Here is a 23,463-nt window from a genome sequence, read left to right on the forward strand (position 1 = left end):
GTGCTTAAGCTTCAAACTTTATAGCCTTTCACAAAGAGTCCAGAACCCAGGTAAATTTCAATGCTTATTCAATCACTTGATTTTCGATCCCTTAAGAAGGAACCGTATCTTCGTTCAATTTTCGACAAGGTTCCTTCCGGCCACACTTCACTTTGTTTCTTGTTTCACTGCCCTTATTGCTACGAATGAAGTAAACCCATCTTTAAAATTCAAACCTTTCAAAGAAAAGGCAAAGCTCGAAAGAATTGGAAAATTAAAGCTTTATTCTAAGATTCTGCATGATTGTGCTTCGAAAGGGTATTTGAGTTTAGCCAAAGTTCTTCATGGGAAGACAATAAGAATCAGATTTGATCCAGATTTGTTTTTATGGAACTCTTTAGTAGACGTTTGTACGAAATGTGGGAGCTTTGGATATGCTTGTAAAGTGCTTGATAGAATGCCTGAAAGAGATGTTGTGTCTTGGACTGCTTTGTTTTCTGGTTTAGTTAATGAAGGATATGGATATCATGGGTTGGGTTTTTATTGTTTTATGAAGAAAGATAAAGTTAGGCCAAATGGAAATTGCTTGGTGACCACTTTGAAAGCTTGTTCTTTGAGTTCAGAATTGTTTTATGGGACATTGTTGCATGGGAAAGGTGTTAAATTTGGGCTTTTGTTTGATGTTTTTGTTGGTTCCTCTCTTGTTGATCTTTATGCAAAATGTGGTGAGATAGAATTGGCAGAGAGAGTGTTTGTTTACATGGATAAAAGGAATGTTGTGTCGTGGAATGCATTGCTTAATGGATATGCTCTAAAGGGTGATGAAGGAAAGATTTTGATTTTTTTTCGAGGGATGACGGAACCGAATTGAGGTGCAGTAAGTTAACTTTGTCAAATGTGCTCAAAAGTTGTTCGTGCTCGGTAAACATAACATGGGGCTTGATTGTACATTCTTTGGTGATTAAGACCAGTTGTGAGCACGATGAATTTGTTGGTTGTTGCCTTCTTGACATGTATTCAAAATGTGGATTAACTACGGATGCACTTAAGGTATTTGAAAGGGTTCAAAGACCCAACACAGTAACCTGGAGTGCGATGATCAACTGCCTTGATGAGCACGGTCAGATTCAAGAAGCAGCAGAGTTGTTTTGCCTAATGAGACACAAAGGGGTAAGAATCAACATACTTTTGCAAGTATTGCTAGTGTAGCTGCTAATTCGGGTGATCAGTTCTATTGTGAAGGCATTCATGCTTGTATACTTAAATATGGATTTGAATCCGAAATTGTTTTGAGCAATGCACTTATTGCAATGTATATGAAAATCAGGTCAGTCCAAAATGGTTGGCATGTGTTTAAGGAAATGAGTTCTTGGGATTTAGCTTCATGGAATGCTCTTCTTTCCGGATCATATAGCGATAAAACTTGTTATCAGGGACCAAGTATCTTTCACAAAATGCTTGCTGAAGGTTTTAAGCCTGATATCTATACATTTACTAACATTTTAAAATCTTGTTCCCATCTTTTAAATCTAAACTTCGGACAGCAAGTGCATGTCCATATAATAAAGAATGGCCTGGATGATAATAATTCGGTGGGAACATCTCTTATCGACTTGTATGTCAAAAATGGATTTTTGGCGGATGCAGATCTACTTTTTAGTCAATTGATTGAGAGAGATCTTTTATCATGGACAACATTAATTTCTGGTTATGCCCAAAGTGATCATTCGGAGATGGCTATCGAGTACTTCAATCAGATGCAAGGGCAAGGCGTGAAGCCCAATGAATTCACTCTTGCCACCTGTTTGAGTAATTGCTCCAAGATGGCGATGTTGGAAAATGGGCAGTCGCTTCATTCTATGGCGTTAAGAGCCGGGAGTTTTGATGATGTGTTTGTATCTTCTGCTATTGTAGATATGTATGCCAACTGTGGTTGCATAGAAGAAGCTGAAGCTGCTTTCCAGGGCATGGTGTCAACAGATGTTTCATGGAACACAATGTTATTCGGATACTTGCAACATGGGCAAGGATCGAAGGTTTTAGAAACTTTCAAGATAATGTTAGATAATGGCCTCAAGCCAGTTGAGGTAACGTTCATCGCAGTTTTATCTGCATGTAGTCATATGGGCTTGGTCGGAGAAGGGAAAGAGCACTTCGACTCTTTGACCAATATTTATAGGATGGCACCTACAATCAAGCATCATGCTTGCATGATCGATATATTAAGCCGTGCCGGAAAGTTCAATGAAGTCGAAAGCTTCATCAACGTCATGAAGGTTACATCGGACCCCTTGATTTGGGAGACAATTCTTGGGGCTAGTGCAAGGCATGGGAATGAGAAACTTGGTGAAAGTGCTGCAGAGAAACTGTTGGAGCTTGACCCTGGTACAGCCTCCCATTACATATTACTATCGAATCTTTTTGCGGCCAAGGGTCGGTGGGAGGATGTCCGACAAGTCGGGGCATTGATGACCCACTGTGGTGTTAAGAAAGAAGCTGAGTGTAGTTGGGTGATGGTCAATGGTCAAGTGCACGTTTTCAGGTGCGGAGATGGTTTTCATCCTAGACACGAGGGGATCTACGTAAAACAAGCTTCTTGTTATGTTCAATCACTTGATTGTTACTTGTATATGCCTCATATTTTTTATAGTTTGGAGTAAACTTAATAAAATTCCCCTCAAATAAAATTTGAGTTAGTTGAGTTGACCTTTAATATTTTATAGTCGATAAAAATTATTTAAGTTTTTGCAAGATTTTATAGGAAAATACAGATAGGGTATAAAGGTGATTGAACTTAGGACTTAAAAATTATATTTAAGTGTTTGCAAGATGAGTTCTAAATCCCACTAGCCAACTTCTTGTGTGAGACTGCTTCGATCTACCGACAACAAACTTCGCCACGCAAGATGACTGTTCCGATCCCTTCCAAAATAAGACAGTTATCATGGATGTCTCATGAGTGAAACTACTCATAATCCTTAATAACGCAAATAAAACAATATTAGCCCATAAAAGCAATATAGCATAAGCTTTTAACAAACCTCAACTGAAATTATTATATAAATCAAAAGAAAAAGAGTATAACTACTTTCTACTGCAGAATTCATTTGCATCTGAATTTACATTACATGGCAGCTGCTTTCAACCAGAGCCATCAAACTACTAAGAATTTACATTTGTCATACTCAATCCCTCCCACACAACACAAATGGGGTATATACTTATATTTATATATCAGAGGGGAAAAATAAAAGAAAACTCAAGCCAAACTCTCTACTTATCTTTACTCCTGCCATTTCTGCTTCCATCAACTCTTGATGAACAATGGAAAACCGAGTATAATTTGATCAACTGAGATCATCCGAATAATTGGGACTGGAATCTTGCAAAAGTCTATTACATGTACATATGGTTATCTCACTGTGTTAATGAGCCAATTCCTCACTCCCAACGCCAACGCTAGACTTGTCTATCATGCGGACATTGTATTGCTTGTATACTCTTGCTCTGTTCTCTGCCCACCATTGTTCTGCTCGTTTCTCACTAAACCGCTTCTTACTGCATTTAAAGTTTCAAAAACCGTTTATTTCTCTACAACATTACCACATCAAAATTTGACAGTCAATATGTTACACCGAATAGTCACACATATCAAGGGTGATGATCTAAACAGGAATGGTTATTTTAAGGCCATTAAATATTTCGAGTGTTATAGCTTAAAGTAAATCATGTCGACAAGCTTCTTCACTTCATTTAGCACCCGTGAACTTAGATCAGAGCCCCAAAATATGGTTGCAAGCTTAGCACTTAACAATGCATCTAGGAGTACATCTCAAAGCATATGCTTACTTAGCTGTTCGTCAAAGATTTCTTCACTTCATTTAGCACCCGTGAACTTAGATCAGAGCCCCAAAATATGGTTGCAAGCTTAGCACTTAACAATGCATCTAGGAGTACATCTCAAAGCATATGCTTACTTAGCTGTTCGTCAAAGATAAGCAAGGGTTTTAAGTTGATTTTTTCACATGTTTAGACGATACCAAATATCTTATATCAGGCTAACTGAGCTGTTTATGAACACTTTCTTAATTATCATCTTCATTTTGCTTGCTGCAAGCAGAAATGTCCTCTCCAACTAATCACTCCTGATTTTCCATTATCTTATCTACAAAATTTAGAATTGCCAAAGAGGGTAATGGAGAACATACCTAAAGCGAACTCGCTTGAGATCATTGGCACCTCCTGGTAGAGAAGTAAGTGTTATATACACACCAGATTCATCTTGCTCAACCCATTCATTCTCATTTCGAGATTCACCTTCTTTTGTTCTACCTCCACTTTTTGTTGCTGGTTCAATATGACCTTGTTTATTGTGGCCAGAACTACGATTACTGGTAGTGTTGGATCCATTAGAAAGCAACTGGCTGTTTGATACATTTGAATCTTGTTCTTGGCACGCTATTTGACAATTCAATCTGTCAACTGAAACACTGGAGACATCACTGGAAGCGGGGTTAGAGCCAAATGAAGTAAATGAAGGTGATTGGATGCTCCGTGCAGCTCCCACAGGCAGTTTTTCAGCCATATCCTTTAACTGTTCAGCACATAAATAATCATCCATATCAGTAAAAAGACATGATTTAAGTATTGAAAGTCCAATCAATCACTTAACTGACTCTAGTGATACGATTAGAAAGCATCTAAACTATATAGCTATCCATTGAATAGCTTTGTGATTCCAACTTCTTAAAAGAACACAACAGCGATATAATCGACCAAAGGTGTAATATGATTTTTTTTTGAAAAGTAAGCAGTATAATTGAATTTGAGCATGTTTGTGATATCGGGATATGCTCAATCATGGCCCACACTGACTTGCAAGATATTGTCCACTTTAGGCCCATTTGGATAATATATACGAGGAAACCTGAGTATAAAAACTAGGGGAAATAACATGATAAGCCAAGTAAACAACAGAGGAAAAAAGTTATAGTTCAAAATTCAAAGCAATGATCACTCGTAACAAACAATATCCATTGAGTACAAACACAGATCCATCTTACTTGGGCAGTAAGTGACTTGATAACTTCCTATGATAAGCTAAGTAAACAACAGAGGAAAAAAATTATAGTTCAAAATTCAAAGCAATTATCACTCGTAACAAACAATATCCATCGAGTACAAACACAAATCCATCTTACTTGGGCAGTAAGTGACTTGATAACTTCCTTTGCTGCTTTGCATTTTGCAGTTTCCTCCTCTGCAATTGCTATTGCCTCCTTCAGCTGTTTCGTTGTTTTTTCCAGCTCAACATCTTGAAGCTGTGCTTTACGTGTAAGATTCTCCACCTGTACAGATTGGTAACATAAGTATAACCACTGTATAACCTGTAAACAAGTTAAACAAACTTGCTGAATAAAGGAAACAAGCGTAAATCTTCTGTACGGTAAAATATCCTGCAAAAATTAAAGCATAGCATCTAGTTTTTATCAGCTCATTTAGCTCTTAGAATTTTTTCTTTCCTCATTTGTTAACATATTGTCCAATAGAAATTATACAGGTAGCAGGTTGCAGAATTTACCATAATTTATATTGCATAGCATAGGAACCTGTTTTGATGAATTCATACAGTTGCTTTGGACAGAGATCTATAATGCATGCTCAATATGTTATCTAAGCATCATGAAAGCAATGATATCCAACAAAGATATCAATCAGAACAAGGAAAAAAACAAAGAGAAATGAGTTCCTACGACCTAAACACTCTCATGGTTCACTCACAAAAATATGACGTCTTCAATTTTTTTAATCTTTATCAAGCTTCCTACACCTTAGTTAAAGACGCACTAAAGTGCAAGATGTGAAACAACGCAAGACACTGCAATTTATTTAGCTATCATTTGACAGTATTTTTGCTACTCGCTTTTTGCTCAAATAATAAAAAAAGAACATGTGCCAGGATATAAAGAAAAATTTTCCTTGAAAATTAAACATATTTTTTCTTGGACAACAAAATTTATGATATTAATTCTTATATTCAGAATGATTATGTTAGGATTGCTGCTTCTTTTTGAATCACTTTCCCATTGTTAATCAATAATGAGTTAGATTTTTACCTTTTTTTTCATTTTAACAATTTATAGACAAGACTTAAATAAGAAAATACATGGACCAAGAACAACAATCAAAGGAAAAAATTCCACAAGCGTGATGAGAAGTGCAATACCTGTGCTCTTAATTTGACAATCTCTTGACTAAGGTTATCATTGGTCCTCTTAGCATCATCAACAAATATTTTAGGAGAAGTGAGGCCCCCAAGAGTTGGAGTTGGTGTAGTTGAACGAGGAGGACTAGGGCGCCTTGATATTGGTGATGTTGCACGAGAAACAATTCTTGATCCAGGCACAGAAGCTGAAAAAAATTTCTTGGATGATCCAAATACCGGGTTAAAAGATTTGGCCATATTAAGGGCTCCCCACTGGGATCCTCCATTTGGAACAGGCGAGACTCGATTACTATTAAATTCTAGCTTCTTGTTCTTCTTTGATCGGCTTTCTCCTTGCTTCAAGGGTTCAATTGACGAAAACCTAGCAAGTTGTGCACGATTTTTGGAATCCGACTTATCATCTTTATCAACAAATACAGTAGTCCCATGATTTAAGCTTCCCCTTCTACTTACAGATGATTGCAATAATGCCTCAGTTTCAGAAGCTTTCCTCAACTTATTAAAACAATTGTCGCATACACGATAAGGTTTGTTGGGATTTGGAGCCATGGAAGCCTTAAGACATTTCTTACTGCTGCATGTGTGACAAAAGGCCAGTCCACAGTTATAACAATTGTGACGTTTTCGTTTGAAATTAAAGGGGAGGCGACAACCAGAACACATGGACTGATCAACACCCGAAACCCATTTATGGAGACAGATTGCTGCAGTGAAGTTAGTGCCACAAACAATACTTTTAACTTGCTTGTCTTTCAGTGCTTCTAACAAAGTAGGGGTGTTTCTATCATCAACATCCCCGTGACCTAATCGACCATTTGCTCCCTTCCCCCAAGTATAGACTTCAGTTCTGGAAGTCAAAGCAGCAACATGATAAGCACCACAAGAAATCTCCTCAACGAAACTCTTAGAAAGCTTTCCTTCAACACGGGTAGGAAACTTTCCATCAGCCTGAGGATTTCCCAGCTGCCCATAAACAGTGCTTCCCATGGTGTAGACATCCCCTGATCTCGCGAGGGCAACTGTCAGACTGTGTCCACAAGCAACTTGACAAAAGCTTGGTTCAACAGCTACACAAGTAGGAACAAGTTTTGATTCCTTATCACCATGCCCAAGACGACCTTTATCACCATCTCCCCATGTAAACAGCTTCCCTGAGGAACAGTTGCTAGAACTCGAATTTCCAACCATGACTTCAACAATTGCAGCAGTATGCCACACTCCACAAGCTGCTCGTACAGTGCGGAGCCCCTTTAGGGATTCCACTTCCCTTGGAATTGAGACACTATTCCGATCTCCATGACCCAAAACACCAAATGTTCCATCACCAAAGGTAAACAACTGACCAGCAGAGGTCACTACAGCTGTATGCCAGGGGCCACAAGAGATTGATGAGACATGTATGCCCTCCAAGGGTCCATTCAGTCGTTTTGGCACCCAATGACTTACTTCATTTCCATGACCAAGGAGACCAAAATTACATGTACCATCACCCCATGTGTACAAATCACCAGAAAGTGTTACAGCACAAGTATGGTGCTCACCACATGCTACAAGCTCAATGTTAGTATTACTAAGGGCATCAATGAGCTTAGGATGCAAAACATCAGAGTCTACACCATGCCCAAGCCGACCTCCAGATTCCTCTCCCCAGGAGAAAACTTCCCCCTGCTTGGTTACCAAGGCAGCATGTCGACCACCACAGGCAATATTCTGGACGTCAAGAACAACTGCAGATTCTAAAGCCTTTGGCAATAAAGAATCCATTTTAATAGCAGAACTGTCAATTTTATGAACTCCACCACCCAAAACACCATCCCCGGTGCCTTCACCCCAAATGAAAACATCACCTAAGGCATCACCATCATCATGACCAGACCCTTGACTTGATGAACTAACTGCACTTGAAAGACTAACCCTAAAAGCATCCATTTCCATAGTCTTCATGTGACCATGTACACTGTCTGATCCAGCGGAAGACAAAGAATGAACTGAAACACTAGCAGAATCTGGGGGAAAGAAGCCTTTTGGAGGAACTGCATATAAGACATCTGAAAATGCCTTATCCAAACCATTCTTCGGAGGACTTTCATACGGGCTATGGATGCCAAGGTGATCCCTACCATCCTGAATTTAAGAAGAAAAAGCATCTTAAAATCACTATCTTGCAGCGTTATAAAGCAGATTCTTCCCGCGCGGGGGGGGGGGTACCTTCTGCAAGCTATTATTACTGCCAAATGGAGAATTCAAAGGTGAACTTCTTTGTGTGTATGTTATTGGACTACTTGCTTCAGAAGGAATGCCATCACTTCTTGATTCTGTCCTCCATTTTCTTTTGTGGCTATGAGAGATTAATGTTTTTAAACCACTAAACCAGACTTCAGCTTCATCTTTATCCTTGCAGATCTAGTATATGATAACAATATAAATACTTTTTAACTGTTTGGATATGGCACAAGAAAAGTGGTGCAGTCAGATAGACAAGAAGCCATGCTTACAAAGAAGCATATTCTTACCAAATCCAGAGATCTCTCATTATATATAAGTGAAAAAGACTGATACTCTTTCTCGGGCCGAGGATATCTCTGAAAGATAGGCTGGGAGATGAAATAGACCATTCTTAATCAGTACTAGATGAAAAAAAAAAGTTATAATGATACAATGTCAGTATCCTGAAGACAAGACATGAATGATGAAGAAAAGACTACCACAAAATAATATATATTGAGACACCATAATCAAAATAATACGCACAAAATAGACCAACAACAACTCATTACCCACTATTTCATGATATTGTAATAAATTCTACATCAGTTTGGGAAAAGTTTACATAATTTCTAATCAAGTTTCCTATTAAAAATAAATTACAATGTATAAAATATGAATCCTGGAGGAATAGAAGAGAAAAGGAAAATGATTAAAAAAATCAGCAAAAAACGGACTTCTCTTTTAAATCTTAATCAGACATGTAACCAACTCTATAAATATTGTCAATCTCATGGAAAAGTAGGCACAGAAAACCACTTACAGTGCGCTGCCCAGATATGATTCTGGAAACGTGACTTAGTTTAAGATGTTTCTCCTCTTTTCCCGAGAACCATATTAAAACAGACTCATCCTGAAAGGAGAATTACAATCAAGAATTAGGCTTCAAGCACAAGAAAAATGATAAATTGAAACAAGAATTTGCAATCCAAGCTTCCATCTCAGGCTTTTGCAATCCACCTATGCTATTTCATGCATTTGTACACCAAGTTTTAAACAAAAAGTGAATATTGACAAGATACATGGTACTATAGATTTCCACATACAAAGTGGTGGCCTTTGTAAGCTTCGATTTTCTTTTTTATTTTAAACACAAGGGTAAAGAAGGAACCGGTACTATTGTGCAATAAATCAAGTGATGACTTGTACTGAAGGCAAGTGGACTGTGGTCTCACTGAACCCATTTGAGCAAGAATGATGAAAGCAAATATGATGTGCTATCATGCAGAATAGGTTAATTCCCTGTGCAAGTACAGATAATTTGTATCCCAATTCGACAACAAGAAATAAGAATTCTTCTTCTTACCAGCAGTTTTTAACCTGAATTCCCTCTATCTGATAGAGGTACTTGAGCATGAGTTGCAAAAGACAAACAAATAGCACCAAATAGTGCTAAACAAAGTAAAGGATCATCATGCAGTATAAGAGTTGTTTCTATTCAAATAAAAATAGCTTGAACTATCCAGATTAGCAATATGAATAGCCGAATTATCAACATCTTTAAACCTCATTTCCTTTATATAATACTTGTCATTCCATATTTCATTACATACAATGGCTAAAAGTACTTTTCACATTATTGTTCATGGCTTGAACAACATGTGTAAAACATTACTTGCATCTGCAATTGAGGCTGATTGCAAACAATGAAAATTATGCTCTAGAACAGATACACGTTTTAAAGAATCATATTAAAAATTCAAGCACGTGACTGGAAAATGAGCCAAAACTTACATTTGAAAGGCGGAAGGGACAAAATTTTGGTTTTCCTCTTCTTCCATATTTCAGCAGGTATGCCCCTTTCTTCAGAGCAGTAATGGCCTGTTGTAAAGAGTATCCAATAAGCTAACTTCGGCATATTTTGCAAACTTGACATAATTATACCTCCGAGATGAATTTACACGTGGCAGAATGACAAATTAAGGAAAACATCCACTGCATCATTATATTATTCAAGAAAGGAGAATACTCTTTATAATAGAAGGGGAAAAAGGTTTTTGAAATTCAGAAAGATAATAGACTGAAATAGTAAAATACAACAATAAATGAATATTAGGGCCACTAAGAAAATTAGTTCTGAGGAAGTGAAAGGAAAATCCCCTTTTACCAAAACAAAATTCAGATTAACTCCCGCCTTGATTGAAGTAACACCACACTAATGCTCGGCAACCAAGCAATACTGAACATCTAAGTAATGTATTTATCCAACTTAACTTGAAAAAGAGACATACATTAGAATTACCTCCAGCCTACACTTCAGAGAGCTTAGATCAGGATCTCCAAGGATCCAGAAACAAATAGAAGATTCTCATTAAGGGCGGTTTGTGTCTATAGATGTGACATGGAAACTATGTGTGTTCCATTTATTTATCTATTGCTAGATATCAATTTGCTTAGCATCGACTTAGTACTTAAATTTCAACTACCCAAGAAGAAGAAGTAATCTGCAGAAGTATTAAATTACTCATGGCAGATGAAAGTTAGTTATGGTATGCCATACACTCTTTCTCCATCTAAAGTAATATATCTGGTATATGAGATTTTAATTATCACTGACTTGTTAAAAACTAGAAAATATCACAAGTAATTAGCATATCCTAATGCAACCTCATAACAATATTCACAATACGAAATGATCATTGATGGTGAAACAAAAAATAATAACCAGAGGAGAAGCATCATCACCCAAGTTGATTTGAGTCCAGAAAGTAAAGTGGCTGCATAATAAAAAGCCAACAAATTTCATAAGTCCTAGAACATACAGTGCTTGGTATTCCATTCATTTGACACATGACTGGATTTAGTTTCATGGTGATTTGAATGCCAAATTCTAATATCGTTCAATCAACGCAATAACAAGATTAGCTGGTTTCCCCTCTTCACCAGCACTACTAAAGTCGACCACTAGAAGCTTTGCAAAAGCAACTTAACAGTTAAAATAAGCTCAATATTGCCAATGGGGCTTCACCATAGACAATCTGCAACAAGAATGCTACCATTTTCTATCCCACAACTAAGCATAATTCACCCATACACATCACTGGAAAACCCTAAACATCTCAATTACTACTAAAGACGTCCTCAAGTTGAAGTCATCGAATCAGCAAGAAGAGAAAAAACTAAACAAATTCAATCCAACAAACAGCGAAATCAAATTCAGTAATTGGAGTACAAGGAAAATCAGCAACTAAAGAGGGAAAAGAACCTGCTCGATGTCTCTTTCGACGGGGCCGGTTCTGCTAATATCGGAAGACATCCTGTCCGTTCTTGACATAAACGAAACTACACTTTACTAAACCAAACCAAATTGACCACCTAAACCCCTCAAAAGAGTCAAGGATCCAAAGAAGTAAAAACGAACTCACTTAAGAAATGATCAAAATAAACTCATCCATTTTCGAAACCAAACCCTTCCATCCAAATAACCCTTCACTTTTAGCTCCTCTCCACAGCTGAGCCCTAACTTCAACCTCTCAAAATCCACCCAATCTCCAAAAATTTGGGATTCTACCATCTCGAGAATCTCACTAACTCCAATCTTCACTCATCTCTTTCGGAATTTCAATGGCATTATTTTTAAAGCAAATACGGACAGAACAAGCTTTTTAGTAGGGAAAGCGGTCAAGAAAAAAAAGTAGGGGTGAAAGAAAAAGAATCGACTGAGTGGGGGGAAATGGACGCAGAGAATTGTTTAGAAGGAGCGAAAATTTGGAGGGAAGTGGCAAGGAAAACAAGAGTAAGAGTTGGGAATATGTAAAATATGATCCGATTTACGAGTTGCAAAGAGAGAAGGGGGGAATGGAATAAAGAAATGCGAAAGAAACAGAAAAGGAAAGAAAAGTGTAACAGGGGGATAATGCAAAATGCTAATTGCTAAAATATAAATACCAGCAAAAATTATTAATATTTTTTTAATTAATCACTCGTATTCGATCTATTAATTGATTCATTCAGATCGAATAATACAGAAATAACGACAATCCCTCTAACCCAATTTACTTCATTCTTAAACGTTATAATTCGAACTCTAACCATACTTAAGATATCTAGAGCTTTAATATTAATTCGTGGGAAATGTTGCTTTGATCAACAGTATCTGCTTCTAACTTTTTTGTTTTTCAGTAATTAGTTTTTCGCTTTCTATTATTTCTCGTGTTTTTTTTTTCCGTTTGGTGGCCGAGAAAAGGAATGGAAAAACAGTAAAATAATCTTAACCGAGACTTGGAGGTGGTGAGTTGAGCTGGGTTTCATTCAAGTAATGGGTTTGGGCTTAATTTTGAAAGTGGGTTTAGATTTATTTGAGTTAATTTCGGCCTATATATTTTATAATAAGCATTTTTAAATATATTTATACTTTATATTATTAATTTTCATGGCTATAATATATATATATATATATATATAGCCTAGAGCAATTACAAATGTAATATATATTCAGAATCTTTATTAACCATTGATAACACACGCATACTCTACAGACGTAACTACTCAAACTCAATACTTTTTGAAAAGAATAATACTTTCTTTAACCACTGAGACCGCTTGATAGGTTCTAGTTATAATATATTAACATAAAAAATACTAACTACTAAATTATTATATTATATGATAGCTACATTATTTGATTTTATTCTTATTTCTTCTTTTATATATTTGTTACAAAACGCAAAAAGAAACCCCATGGGGCAGCCTAAAAGACTAGAACCATTGGGCTTCTATGTTACGGATAAAGAAATACTAAGTAACAAACAGATATGAATCCCAAAATTGAAGCCCACAATTTGTGTATTTTTGTCGGGTTAATATCTAAAATCTAAGGTGACATTTGGTTCGCTGGAATGTTTTTGAAGGAATTATAATCTGTGAAGGAATTAGAATCTGTGAAAGAATTAGAATATGTGAAGGAATTGGAATCTGTCAGGAATTGGAATCTAATTCCATATTCTATTTAGTTGGCAGGAATTGAATTGGAATCCAATTCCATATTCTGTTTGGTTCGTAAACATGTCAAATGAATTTGATTTCAGTAATGTAAAATGATATAATTGCCCTTCTTATTTTTTTTGCTTAATTTTAGTTTGTTTTATAAATTACATGTAGCAATATATTATAAAAATTTAAAAAAAAATTAAATTTTAATTTTATTGATTGATTATTCATTTCAATAAATTATAAAAATCATGCTAATAAATATCATAAGTTAAAATCATCCCAATTAGGGATGGTCATGGGTCAGGTTTTTGGTCCACCCGACCCGACCCGTGAATAAGGGAACCTCCATTCGAGACCCGACCCGACCAAAATAAAGTTTCACACGACCCGACCCGAATATATAAATTAGAAACCCAACTCGACCCGAAATAATAAAAAATTTATTTTTATTCAATAAAAACAATTACTTAATTGAAAAAATATATATAGAGAGAGGGTAATTATTGTAATTATTCATAAATATATAAGGTAAAATTATATATTTTTTTGGTTCGGGTCGAGTATTTTTCACCCTAAACTTGAACCCGACCCGAATATCACACTTAAAAAAACCTGACCCGATCCGAACAAAATAAAGTTTCACCCGACCCGACCCGAATATATGAATTAGAAATCCAACCGACCCGACCCGAAATAATAAACAAATATTTTTATTCAATTAAAACGGTAACTTAATTGAAAAAAAAATTATATATAGATGGGTATTATTGTATTATTCCTAAATATATAAGGTAAAATTATATATTTTCGGGTCGAGTATTTTTCACCCTAAACCCGAACTCGACCCGACCCGAATATCACACTTAAAAAAACCGTCCCGACCCGACCAAAATAAAGTTTCACCCGACCCAAATATATGAATTAGAAACTCGACCCGACCCAAAATAATAAAAAATATTTTTATTCAATATATAAATAAATTACCAAAAGATTGATGAGGTTAGTATGGTCAAATTTCAATTCCCCCAACAAGGGAATTGAATTCCATCATAGAATGATAGAATTCACTTTCCCTCATTTGATGGAAAGCTGAAGCCATGAGGGATTTAAATTTCCTTGGAAAACTTGAACCAAACATGGGAAAGTGGTAGAATTGGATTCCAATTATCCCTAATTCGAATGGATTCATGTCAACCAAACGCAACCTAATAGTTTCCTTACTCAACTTTGATCTTATTATTGTTTTGACCACTATTTTTTCAATTTAATCTCCACCGTAATTATTTAATGGTATTAGCATATTTTTGTAATTTATAAAATTCCCAAACTCTATTTTCTTTTTGTGAAAATATCTTTAATATTTTCCTTCTCCGAGTTCTAGTCAAGTTTTTTAAATCTCCTTTAATTTTGACGTTAGAACATCTTCTTCCATATTCAAACGTTAAAAATGTAGAGAAAGATTTATTATATAATTAGCAAAATTTATTGATAAAATAAAAATATAATCAAAATTGAACAATGATTGACCTGATATGTTAATTTGATTTTTTTTATCACGTGGTTAATAGGAAAAAAATCAATGTTGTACATTGAATTTTAAAATACTAATAATTTTTTTAAAAATAAAAATTAATATTTTTGTAAACATGATGCTGACATGGGAACAATGACAGGATCCAATTGAAAAAGAAATATATAATAGAAGCTGATGTTATTTTCAAATGGGTCATATAATAGTAACAGTAGGACTAGAAGTAGTAGATAAAAGGCTAAGAAGTCTACAGGGTACCCATCCCTTAAAACTGGGAAAGAAGGGCCCATAACTAACCCAAAAGTACCCTATTTTTACTTTAGAAAAGGGACCATGTTTTCCCCATTTGCCAATCACCATCACCTGCAAAAGCCTAAGCAAATTATATATGCTTATTCATAGGGTTTAGGGGCACCTTACTATGTCTAGGAGAGGAGGGGACCATTCTATTTTACAAAGAAGCCCAACAGATGGTAAATTAATTAATGTTAATTTAAATAGAATCATTTAATTACTACTTTGTATGTTGTTAAATTATGGTTTTCGTTTTAAGTTATCTAGATTGTTAAATATTCTAATTGCATCTTTAAATTATAATTCTCATTTTAAATTGATCTTGAACTTTCAAATATTTCAAATTCATCCTCAAAATATGACATTTATTTTAAATTAATCTCTAAACTTTTAAATGTTTCAATAATTTCCCCTAAAATCATTCAAAAGTTTGGGGATATAATTGGAATATTCAAAAGTTTAAGGACCAAATATAGAATAAATATCATAGTATAGGGATGAACTTGGAATACTCAAAAGTTTGAGAATCAATTTAGAATGAGAGTGATATTTTGGAAACCAAATCAAAATGTTTAAAACTTTGAAGATCAATTTAAAATAAAAGTTATTAGTTGAGAACATATAATGTAATTAACTCTATTTGTTATTTTAATTTTTAGAAAAATCAGATCAAAATAGAATTAAATATAAAACATAGTTGAATCAAATTATACAAAATTAGTTTGGTTCACCATTCTCTCGAAAATTAATTTATAGGGTACTACATTGTGAGTCATCCGGCTATTAAAAGTTATAAAATGGTATCTTGACCATAGGATGTTGCTTTGTTGATTCATTGACTATTAAAAAATATAAAATGGTCACCCAACTATCCATATATTCCAAACTTGTAATTTTATATTACAATTGACGTTCATTTGAGTTGGACGTTAACTTACTGACTAAGATATTTTAAAATCATATTTTAACGATTTATACTGATACCATCGTTGCTTTTAAGCACTGATTCGACAACATAATGTAAATAAAAACTCGATCCACAAAATAAACCTCAAACAGTTTGGGATCATATTTTATCATATTCAAATCAGCAAGTTAGCGTCTAGCTTAGACGAACTCCAAAACTTTAACGAAAAAGAACTAGTTTGGAATATATGAATAGTGAAGTGATCATCTTATAACTTTTAATAGTCGGGGATAACAAATCAATGCCTTATAGTTAGGAGACTATTTAGTAACTTTTAATAGTCAACGTACTCAACAAAACAACATTCTATAGTCGATGGACCATTTGTGTACTTTACCTTAGGTTTATTTCCAGTCTGGAAAATAGAAGAATTAAATTCTTGATACAGAAATAATAGGACTAAATTCTAAAAGTAAAAAGAGTAGAGAGAGCTGAAAGAGAATTTAACCTTTGAAATGAAAATTTTAGGTGAGGTTTGCGTATGAAATTCCCCAACCTAAAACGACAATCCGGTGATACAGTTTTGTTGAATGGTCCCATAAAAAACTGACACGTATATACTAATAACCTACTGCTACTTACGATTCTTCTAGGCTTCTCCACTTATAGCTTCGCTCCAAAATCGAATTATTACTGCAAATCTCACCATATTCCCACAAGGCAAGAGTTTCTTTTTACTCCTTTTCCCACAACAACGTTGTATTCATATCTTTTATAATTCCACTACAAATATGTTAAATAATTTTTTTATTTTAACAATCAAATTATTTTTTTCAATAAATTATTATTAACATTATACTAAATAAACGGATATAAACAAAAATAATTATTACGATAATTTATAAAAAGAAATATAAGAGGAGGAATGATCATTTGTGTATAGTAGTTGAATCGGTGGTGAATGTAGCACAGGGCTCGAGGCAATTCATTACCCACCACCTTTCCTTTTCATAAACAAATTGAAAAATAAAATAAAACTGGTAGTTATGCATTACATGGGATTTTGCTGGGCATGTGAACCCTACAATGCCCTATGCACCTATAACCCTAGGCCCCCTACGACCTACGTCCTACACTCGCAGCACTGCCGCCCACTATGGTTTCCATTTTTCAACTAGTATTTGTAGATCTGCGCTGTAATACAATATCACCACTCCACTTCCACTTTTAACCTTCCAACTTCCTCCACTCTCTCATTCAACGCGTGTCCTACACCACCCACAAGAGGAGAATACTAGGGAGGGAATAATGCATGGCAGACAGTTTCGTAGACCGCCGCTTTCTTTAATTGTTAGCTCACTTCTATTATTGATAATATATATTATTTCCTGCTTTCAAATTTTTTAATAATATTATTAATTGTTAAATTAATATCACATATTTTAACTTTCACATCAATAATAAGATGTTGTTAATATTGTTTTGAAATATATATATATATATTTAATTTAAAGGAAAAAAAATAAATAAATGGAGAGTAAAGACCACGGCAAGGAGGACGGGACACGGCGCTCGAGGAACGGAGGTGATTAATGAAATTTAACATGCTCACGCACTTGAAGAAAAAGTTAAACCACCGATAATAATTTGATTAAAATGATATTTTCTATGATTCATTTAAAAATTTAATAGAAATATTTTGTTACTATCTCTTTAATATTTAACTAAGAAATATTACTTAAAAATATAATTGGTTTATAGATATATAACATCAAGTGAAAAATTGATATAATCGGCTCATTGAAAAAACCATACTAAACATAAAAATATAAAAAAATGATATTGAATTAATTAATTTAATTCTATATTATGAAATTAAATAAATTATTATTTTTTATTTTGGTAGTAATTATATAAAAAGTAAAAAAATATTAAATAATTATTTATACATCATTGTATAAAATTTGCATCTAATAATATTAAAAGCTATATAAATTGTTTGGGTTTCTTTATTGCAAGCGTAGCAGCAAAAGGTCAGCAGTGTATGAGCTAGCTTCAGCTTGCGGCTAAATTTCTCTCCTCGTCAAATCTCAAATCCCCGGACTTTTTCCCTAATAAAACCCAAAGCAAGGCAAGAGGAAAAAGAAGAAGAGATCTAAAGGTGCACCAACCTCTCTCTTTCTATGCTAAAAGCTTCTCTTTTCTTCTATCTTCTTCTGCAATAGTTTCAGAGATTTCGACGGACCCCACACACATATATATATGTTTTAATTGTATATACATATATATGTTTGATGTTTGTGAAGATTGAGTTTTTAGCTATTGAAGGAGATATCTTTCTATATGTAATAGTTTTGTTATTATCATCGTCATTGTGGCTACCACAAGAAGGCAACTGCCGTCGGACTCTGTAGGAGCCTTTGCAGATTGGGCGACTTCATCGGCCACATCAATCCGAGCTGGCCCCGATGACCTTTCCCTTGGCTTTAATGCTAACGCCGCAGCCGCTTCTGCTGCCGCCGTTCCCCCGGGATCCACCAACACTCAATGGCCACCCTCAGCTCGTTCTGTCAACTACGGGCTTCCCCCTGAAATGGGGATGGTCGGTCTCCGGGATTTCGTCGTCGTTTCTCCGGCGTCGTTTAACCACCACCACCACCATCATCACCATCACCATACTCAAGATCCCATCATGTCAAACGATCAAATCAGCGGTCCGAATGCTTCGACGGCTCTTGGTGTCGGCGTTGGCGTTTTCCCTCTACTTACAACGGCTCCTTGTCTAGCTCCACTAAATGTGGACGACTCTGATTTGTTCAATAACAATAGTCGTAACAAGCTCAGTGGGATGCAGCTATGGCAGAATCAGAATTCTTCCCCTCACGATTATCTTAAGAAACCATCTTCTTTCCCTGACAACAATAATTTGATACAAAGCAGTGGCGGCGGCGGCGGGGGGATGGGAGGTGATGCAAGTGGTGGTTCGGGTTCAAGCTCGACGACCACGTGTCAAGATTGCGGGAACCAAGCTAAGAAAGGCTGTTCCCATAGGAGATGTCGAACATGTTGTAAAAGTCGAGGTTTTGCTTGCCCTACTCACGTGAAGAGCACGTGGGTACCTGCTGCTAGGAGAAGAGAACGTCAGCTCATGGCGGCTGCCGCCACCACCGCCGGTGCTGGATCATCGGGTTCGACTTCCGGAGCCAAGAAACCGAGGCTCATAACTTCGAAAAACACTAGTAGCTTTGACACTAGCTCAAGTAACCAAGGTTAGCTTCTAATTATATATATATATATATATTGTGTTAGGGTTTTTCTTCTGAAGTTACTGTTTGTCATTTGCAGGCTTTAAAGAGACACTGCCAGTGCAAGTACGTGCGCCGGCGGTATTCAAGTGCGTAAGAGTGACGGCGGTGGAGGACGGTGACGATGATTTTGCGTATCAAGCAGTTGTTAAGATTGGTGGACGTGTGTTCAAAGGATTTCTTTATGACCAAGGAGTTGAAGGAAGAGACGGGTTCCCTAATATGTCTGAATTGAATTTAGGTGGTGGTGGAGGCGGCTGTGGTAATGGTGGTGATGGTTGTGGAGGTGGTGCAAGAAGTGGTGGTCGTCTTCTCCGGTTCTCGATCCTTCTGAAGTTTATACAGCCACCGGAGGTTGCTTGCTTGGTGGTTCAAGTTATGGTAATCCAATAAACTAAGGTCTCATCTTTCCAGGTAGTGTATTGGCTGTTCATATAATGTTACCATTGTAGCCTATTTCTTCTTTTGTAGAAACTTATATATTATCCTTATTAACGTATATATATATATATATATATATATATATATATATATATATATATATATATTTTTTCATTTATTTTGATTTTCAACAGTTTTGGGGCTTTGAATTTTCTTATTTTCAATGCCTAATTGCCTTTTAAATTGCACTGAGAGGATCATAGAATGATAAAGGTGAGCATAAGAGATTCTACAGTAACAGAAATATACGGATGTTATAGTTAGGACTTGAACCTTGGACCTTTGAGATGTCAACACAGATGGTTAACAGCATGTTCTTCAAGCTTAGCCTTTGTTTCACCATAAGAGTTTGGATTTGGAAAAGTTGAATCTATGGTGTACAAGTGGTTTTCACCATTAAAAGATTTTGTACTATTGAGCCTAGTTTACTTTATGTGTATTCGGGAGGAAGCCCTGTTGATGATCGTTATCTTGGACCGAACGACAAATTTCTTGTAGCGATCATTGTGATATCTACAACGTTGTATCGCACTTGGCTTTCAGTCCTGCTGCTTTAGTTTTCGGTTTGTAATGAATCCGAAGCAAATGCAGAACTCATGATTATTGAGCTGCTTTGGACTTTTGTATGAGAAGTAGTTACTCGGTTTCCATCATTCATTGCCAAACACAAACACAAAAGTGTATTACATGGCCGGCCTACTTTGCGGGTGTGGGATCCCTACAATGTGGACAAAGGCTTCAATTGCATGCATTCATGAATGCTTGAATTCTACACCCATTGTCCCACCTATCCTAGGAGACATAGTTTCCGAATTCGCACGGATTATAGGTCTTGTGAACTGAAGTTTCTAATTGTATTTCTACTTTTGCGTTTTGATTATGCAATATTCTATCATTGTCTGGTTTTCTTCTACCTTATCATTCTCTCTTTCTACATTTACCTATTTTCAATGAGACATCACACTATAGTTAATCGACAGTGTATTAGATAGCATAGAATGTGAGTTTTCTTATCGGCTACAGGTTGAAAATGTGTAATGTATTACATTGTTTCGTATCATCCGGTTTGAAGTATTATTGACAAGTTCTTCACTGCCGATAAGGTATTCAGAAGCAATTAACCTTTTTTATCTTCATGCTACTGCTACTGCACATAGGTTACGGAGTCGGGTTACGTGCACTGTAAGTAGATATTATTGGTTGGTTTGAATACTTGTACTGATCTTTTATATCCCTTGGAAAAGCTTGAGTGAGGCATTTTCTTTTACTTGCTGTGTTCTAATAGCATGTCTGTGAATTCCAGTAAGTAGTAAGTACATTATTTAAGTGTCTATGCCTGTTTTAAGCTTCGATCATGGTGCTTTTCAAGTTTCATATGATACTTTACCTAGCTCGCCTGCAACAAGGTTGAAGTTACTGATTTCAATATTTTAATCTTACTTTAAAAATCCGACAAAGTCTTTAAAGCTTAAAAATGTTTATTTTTGTTTGTTTTAACGAGTTTTTTGGGGAAAAAGAATTTAATGTAGTGGTAAAGATTAGTTTACTGATGGGCATGAAACTAAAACTTGACGGGTATTGACCGACCCAATTTTATTGGGTTAGAATATGTTTTTTTAAAATTTGGGTTTGAATTTGATTTTATATTGAAAAATATTTGAATGGATTAAATCCAAAAAAATAATATAATTATACTTTATATTTTTAGAGATAATTGCAATAATCTCTCCTTAGATTATTTTTTCAATTAGATTTTTATTTTATCAAATAAAATTAATATTTTTTTATAAATATAATTGTTTTGGGTTAAGTTGCAAGTTGGGTGAAGTTATCTTAACTTTCGGTTGGGTTTCGGGTGGAGGATTGTATTTTTCGGGTCGGATTGACAAAAAACTTGACCCAATTTAACTCATACCTATCTCTAAGTGCTCATCTTTAGGTGAGCTTATTGATATATAAGATGATTGGAGAAAATAAAAAAGATTTTTGTTTGATAAAAAAATTTGATAAGATGAAAAAAAAGGAAAAAATCATGACAAAAAGATTAAAAAGGTATTTTTTTAACTTTCATAATAGCTAAAAAACGTCACATTAAAGGCTTGCAGGCCAATTTACGTAAACTAAATAGTAGGAGCAAATAGATTGATCCAAAATACGAATATAAAGGGAAATTTTTTGTTTGCATATCATAGTTTGAGAACTTGAGCGTAATTATCCCATTTCAGAAAATAAGGCTCAATTGATAAAACTGAGGGCTTGCAGGCCAATTTAATATCTAATTAATGAAATGCGGGTCTAAATTGAAATAATTAAAACTATTGAACTACAATTAATAGTTAGATAGCAAATTGAAGGACCAAATTGAATTTTTACCAAACTATAAAGACAAATACTGTAATTTCTCCTAATTGAGTATAAACATGCAGATCCACTGACTGGATCGGGTCACAGGTCTACCAATGGGTTATCAATGACGAAAACTACATCGTTTTTGTGGTGGCTATATAAACCATATATTCTTTCTTTTGTTCCCCATTTTTATTCATCTCTTTCCCTTTCTCTTTTCTCTCCCTTTCTTCCTCCCTCCCAAACTTTTCTCCGAACGATAGTTGTAATCCCATAATCCAATTGATCATTTTTCGGTCAAAAACAGACCACTGTTCGCTGTTTCAGTCATCGTTGTCGGTCGTTATCTAAAGTTAATTTAAGAATCGAAGTCTAAAATATTAATATCTTTTTAAAAACAATAAATATGTAATTCTTTTTATTTTTTTCTAAACACATTAAATTAAATTTAACTATTTTTTTTTAAATAACAGAGATACACTTAACTTCCTAGGAATTTAATACATTCGCCCTTGATTTAAGGTTTGATTCTTAAGACACAACACTTAACTTCATAAATCTACCAAAGTTCATTCCGCTTCCACAAACTTTAGCTCCACTAATCTTTATCGTCAATTGTCCGATGACATTCCTTTTAAGATATGTTGTTCATATCGTCTCATAGATGAATCCCTCTGTTGAGATTTCGAAGGCAAAGCCTCCTTTGTCGGAAATACATATCTTAGCCATCGTCGAAGTTTTCTTTCTATTTCCTTATGTTTGCTTTTGCTTCTCTCTGATTATTGATGCCTCTTCTTTTCTATAGCAGGTTGATGCAGGTAGCGAGCGGAGAGCAATTACTGTTACAATTGTTGATGTTGTCACTGCTCTCCGACTATTGTTGTTGTGATCACCCGGGGGCTCACCAAGGTTGTTGCTAGTGGGCTCATCAAGCCCGTTCCTGATTGGGGTTGAATGAGTGATGAACCAATTGGGTTTGATTTAACTTGATCCACTGTTTCAGTGAACCAACCGGTTCATAGTTTAGGGCTTTAGGCATGTGTCCCTCTCACCTAGATCTAGGGATGTTTATCGAACAAGTCGAATAGTCGATTACGATAAACGAAAAGAAAAATGGTGGACATATTTAATATATTTTATTCCAATTTTTGAGGAAGCGGTGGACATGTCGCACACGTGTTCTTAACGAAATGCTTCCCACCCTCCAAACAAATGATACGTGTAATGTGTCAGCTAC

At 35.4% G+C, this 23,463-nt stretch overlaps 3 protein-coding genes across 4 annotated transcripts; 2 read left to right on the forward strand and 1 right to left on the reverse strand.

Annotated features, from left to right (window-relative positions):
* The first annotated feature begins 529 nt into the window (after nucleotides 1-529).
* LOC120144226 (putative pentatricopeptide repeat-containing protein At3g47840) lies at nucleotides 530-2,639 on the forward strand. Its single transcript, XM_039158341.1, has 3 exons — nucleotides 530-797; nucleotides 1,105-2,483; nucleotides 2,514-2,639. Exons 1-3 carry the CDS (start codon nucleotides 530-532, stop codon nucleotides 2,637-2,639), a joined length of 1,773 nt encoding a protein of 590 aa, XP_039014272.1.
* A 428-nt stretch (nucleotides 2,640-3,067) lies between these two features.
* Nucleotides 3,068-12,031, reverse strand: LOC120144260 (PH, RCC1 and FYVE domains-containing protein 1-like). 2 transcript variants are annotated; one of them, XM_039158366.1, is made up of 9 exons: nucleotides 11,676-12,031; nucleotides 10,205-10,291; nucleotides 9,234-9,323; nucleotides 8,719-8,799; nucleotides 8,414-8,608; nucleotides 6,206-8,329; nucleotides 5,181-5,327; nucleotides 4,188-4,573; nucleotides 3,068-3,537 (listed from the first exon to the last, which is right to left on the reverse strand). In XM_039158366.1, the coding sequence occupies exons 1-9, from the start codon at nucleotides 11,742-11,744 to the stop codon at nucleotides 3,405-3,407; spliced, it is 3,312 nt and encodes a 1,103-aa protein (XP_039014297.1). In that variant the 5' UTR covers nucleotides 11,745-12,031; the 3' UTR covers nucleotides 3,068-3,404. The 2 variants fall into 2 exon arrangements, with proteins under 2 accessions (XP_039014297.1, XP_039014298.1); XM_039158367.1 differs by lacking the exon at nucleotides 9,234-9,323.
* Nucleotides 12,032-18,174: 6,143 nt separating this feature from the next.
* LOC120144267 (protein LATERAL ROOT PRIMORDIUM 1-like) lies at nucleotides 18,175-19,893 on the forward strand. Its single transcript, XM_039158371.1, has 2 exons — nucleotides 18,175-19,403; nucleotides 19,480-19,893. The coding sequence occupies exons 1-2, from the start codon at nucleotides 18,728-18,730 to the stop codon at nucleotides 19,830-19,832; spliced, it is 1,029 nt and encodes a 342-aa protein (XP_039014302.1). The 5' UTR covers nucleotides 18,175-18,727; the 3' UTR covers nucleotides 19,833-19,893.
* Nucleotides 19,894-23,463: the final 3,570 nt, after the last annotated feature.

This window comes from Hibiscus syriacus, unplaced genomic scaffold (genome assembly GCF_006381635.1).
Source record: "Hibiscus syriacus cultivar Baekdansim isolate YM2019G1 unplaced genomic scaffold, ASM638163v2 tig00110885_pilon, whole genome shotgun sequence".
NCBI classification, from domain to species: Eukaryota; Viridiplantae; Streptophyta; class Magnoliopsida; order Malvales; family Malvaceae; genus Hibiscus; species Hibiscus syriacus.

Coding starts and splice junctions, on each gene's coding strand:
- LOC120144260 (XM_039158366.1), bottom strand. CDS start 11,744: ATGTCAAGAACGGACAGGATGTCTTCCGATATTAGCAGAACCGGCCCC. Junction 10,292..11,675: donor TCGAAAGAGACATCGAGCAG/GTTCTTTTCCCT, acceptor TCTTTACAACAG/GCCATTACTGCTCTGAAGAA. Junction 5,328..6,205: donor TTGTCAAATTAAGAGCACAG/GTATTGCACTTC, acceptor CAATCTGTACAG/GTGGAGAATCTTACACGTAA.
- LOC120144267 (XM_039158371.1), top strand. CDS start 18,728: ATGGGGATGGTCGGTCTCCGGGATTTCGTCGTCGTTTCTCCGGCGTCG. Junction 19,404..19,479: donor CACTAGCTCAAGTAACCAAG/GTTAGCTTCTAA, acceptor TGTCATTTGCAG/GCTTTAAAGAGACACTGCCA.
- LOC120144226 (XM_039158341.1), top strand. CDS start 530: ATGAAGAAAGATAAAGTTAGGCCAAATGGAAATTGCTTGGTGACCACT. Junction 798..1,104: donor TAATGGATATGCTCTAAAGG/GTGATGAAGGAA, acceptor GAGCACGGTCAG/ATTCAAGAAGCAGCAGAGTT. Junction 2,484..2,513: donor TTAAGAAAGAAGCTGAGTGT/AGTTGGGTGATG, acceptor GGTCAAGTGCAC/GTTTTCAGGTGCGGAGATGG.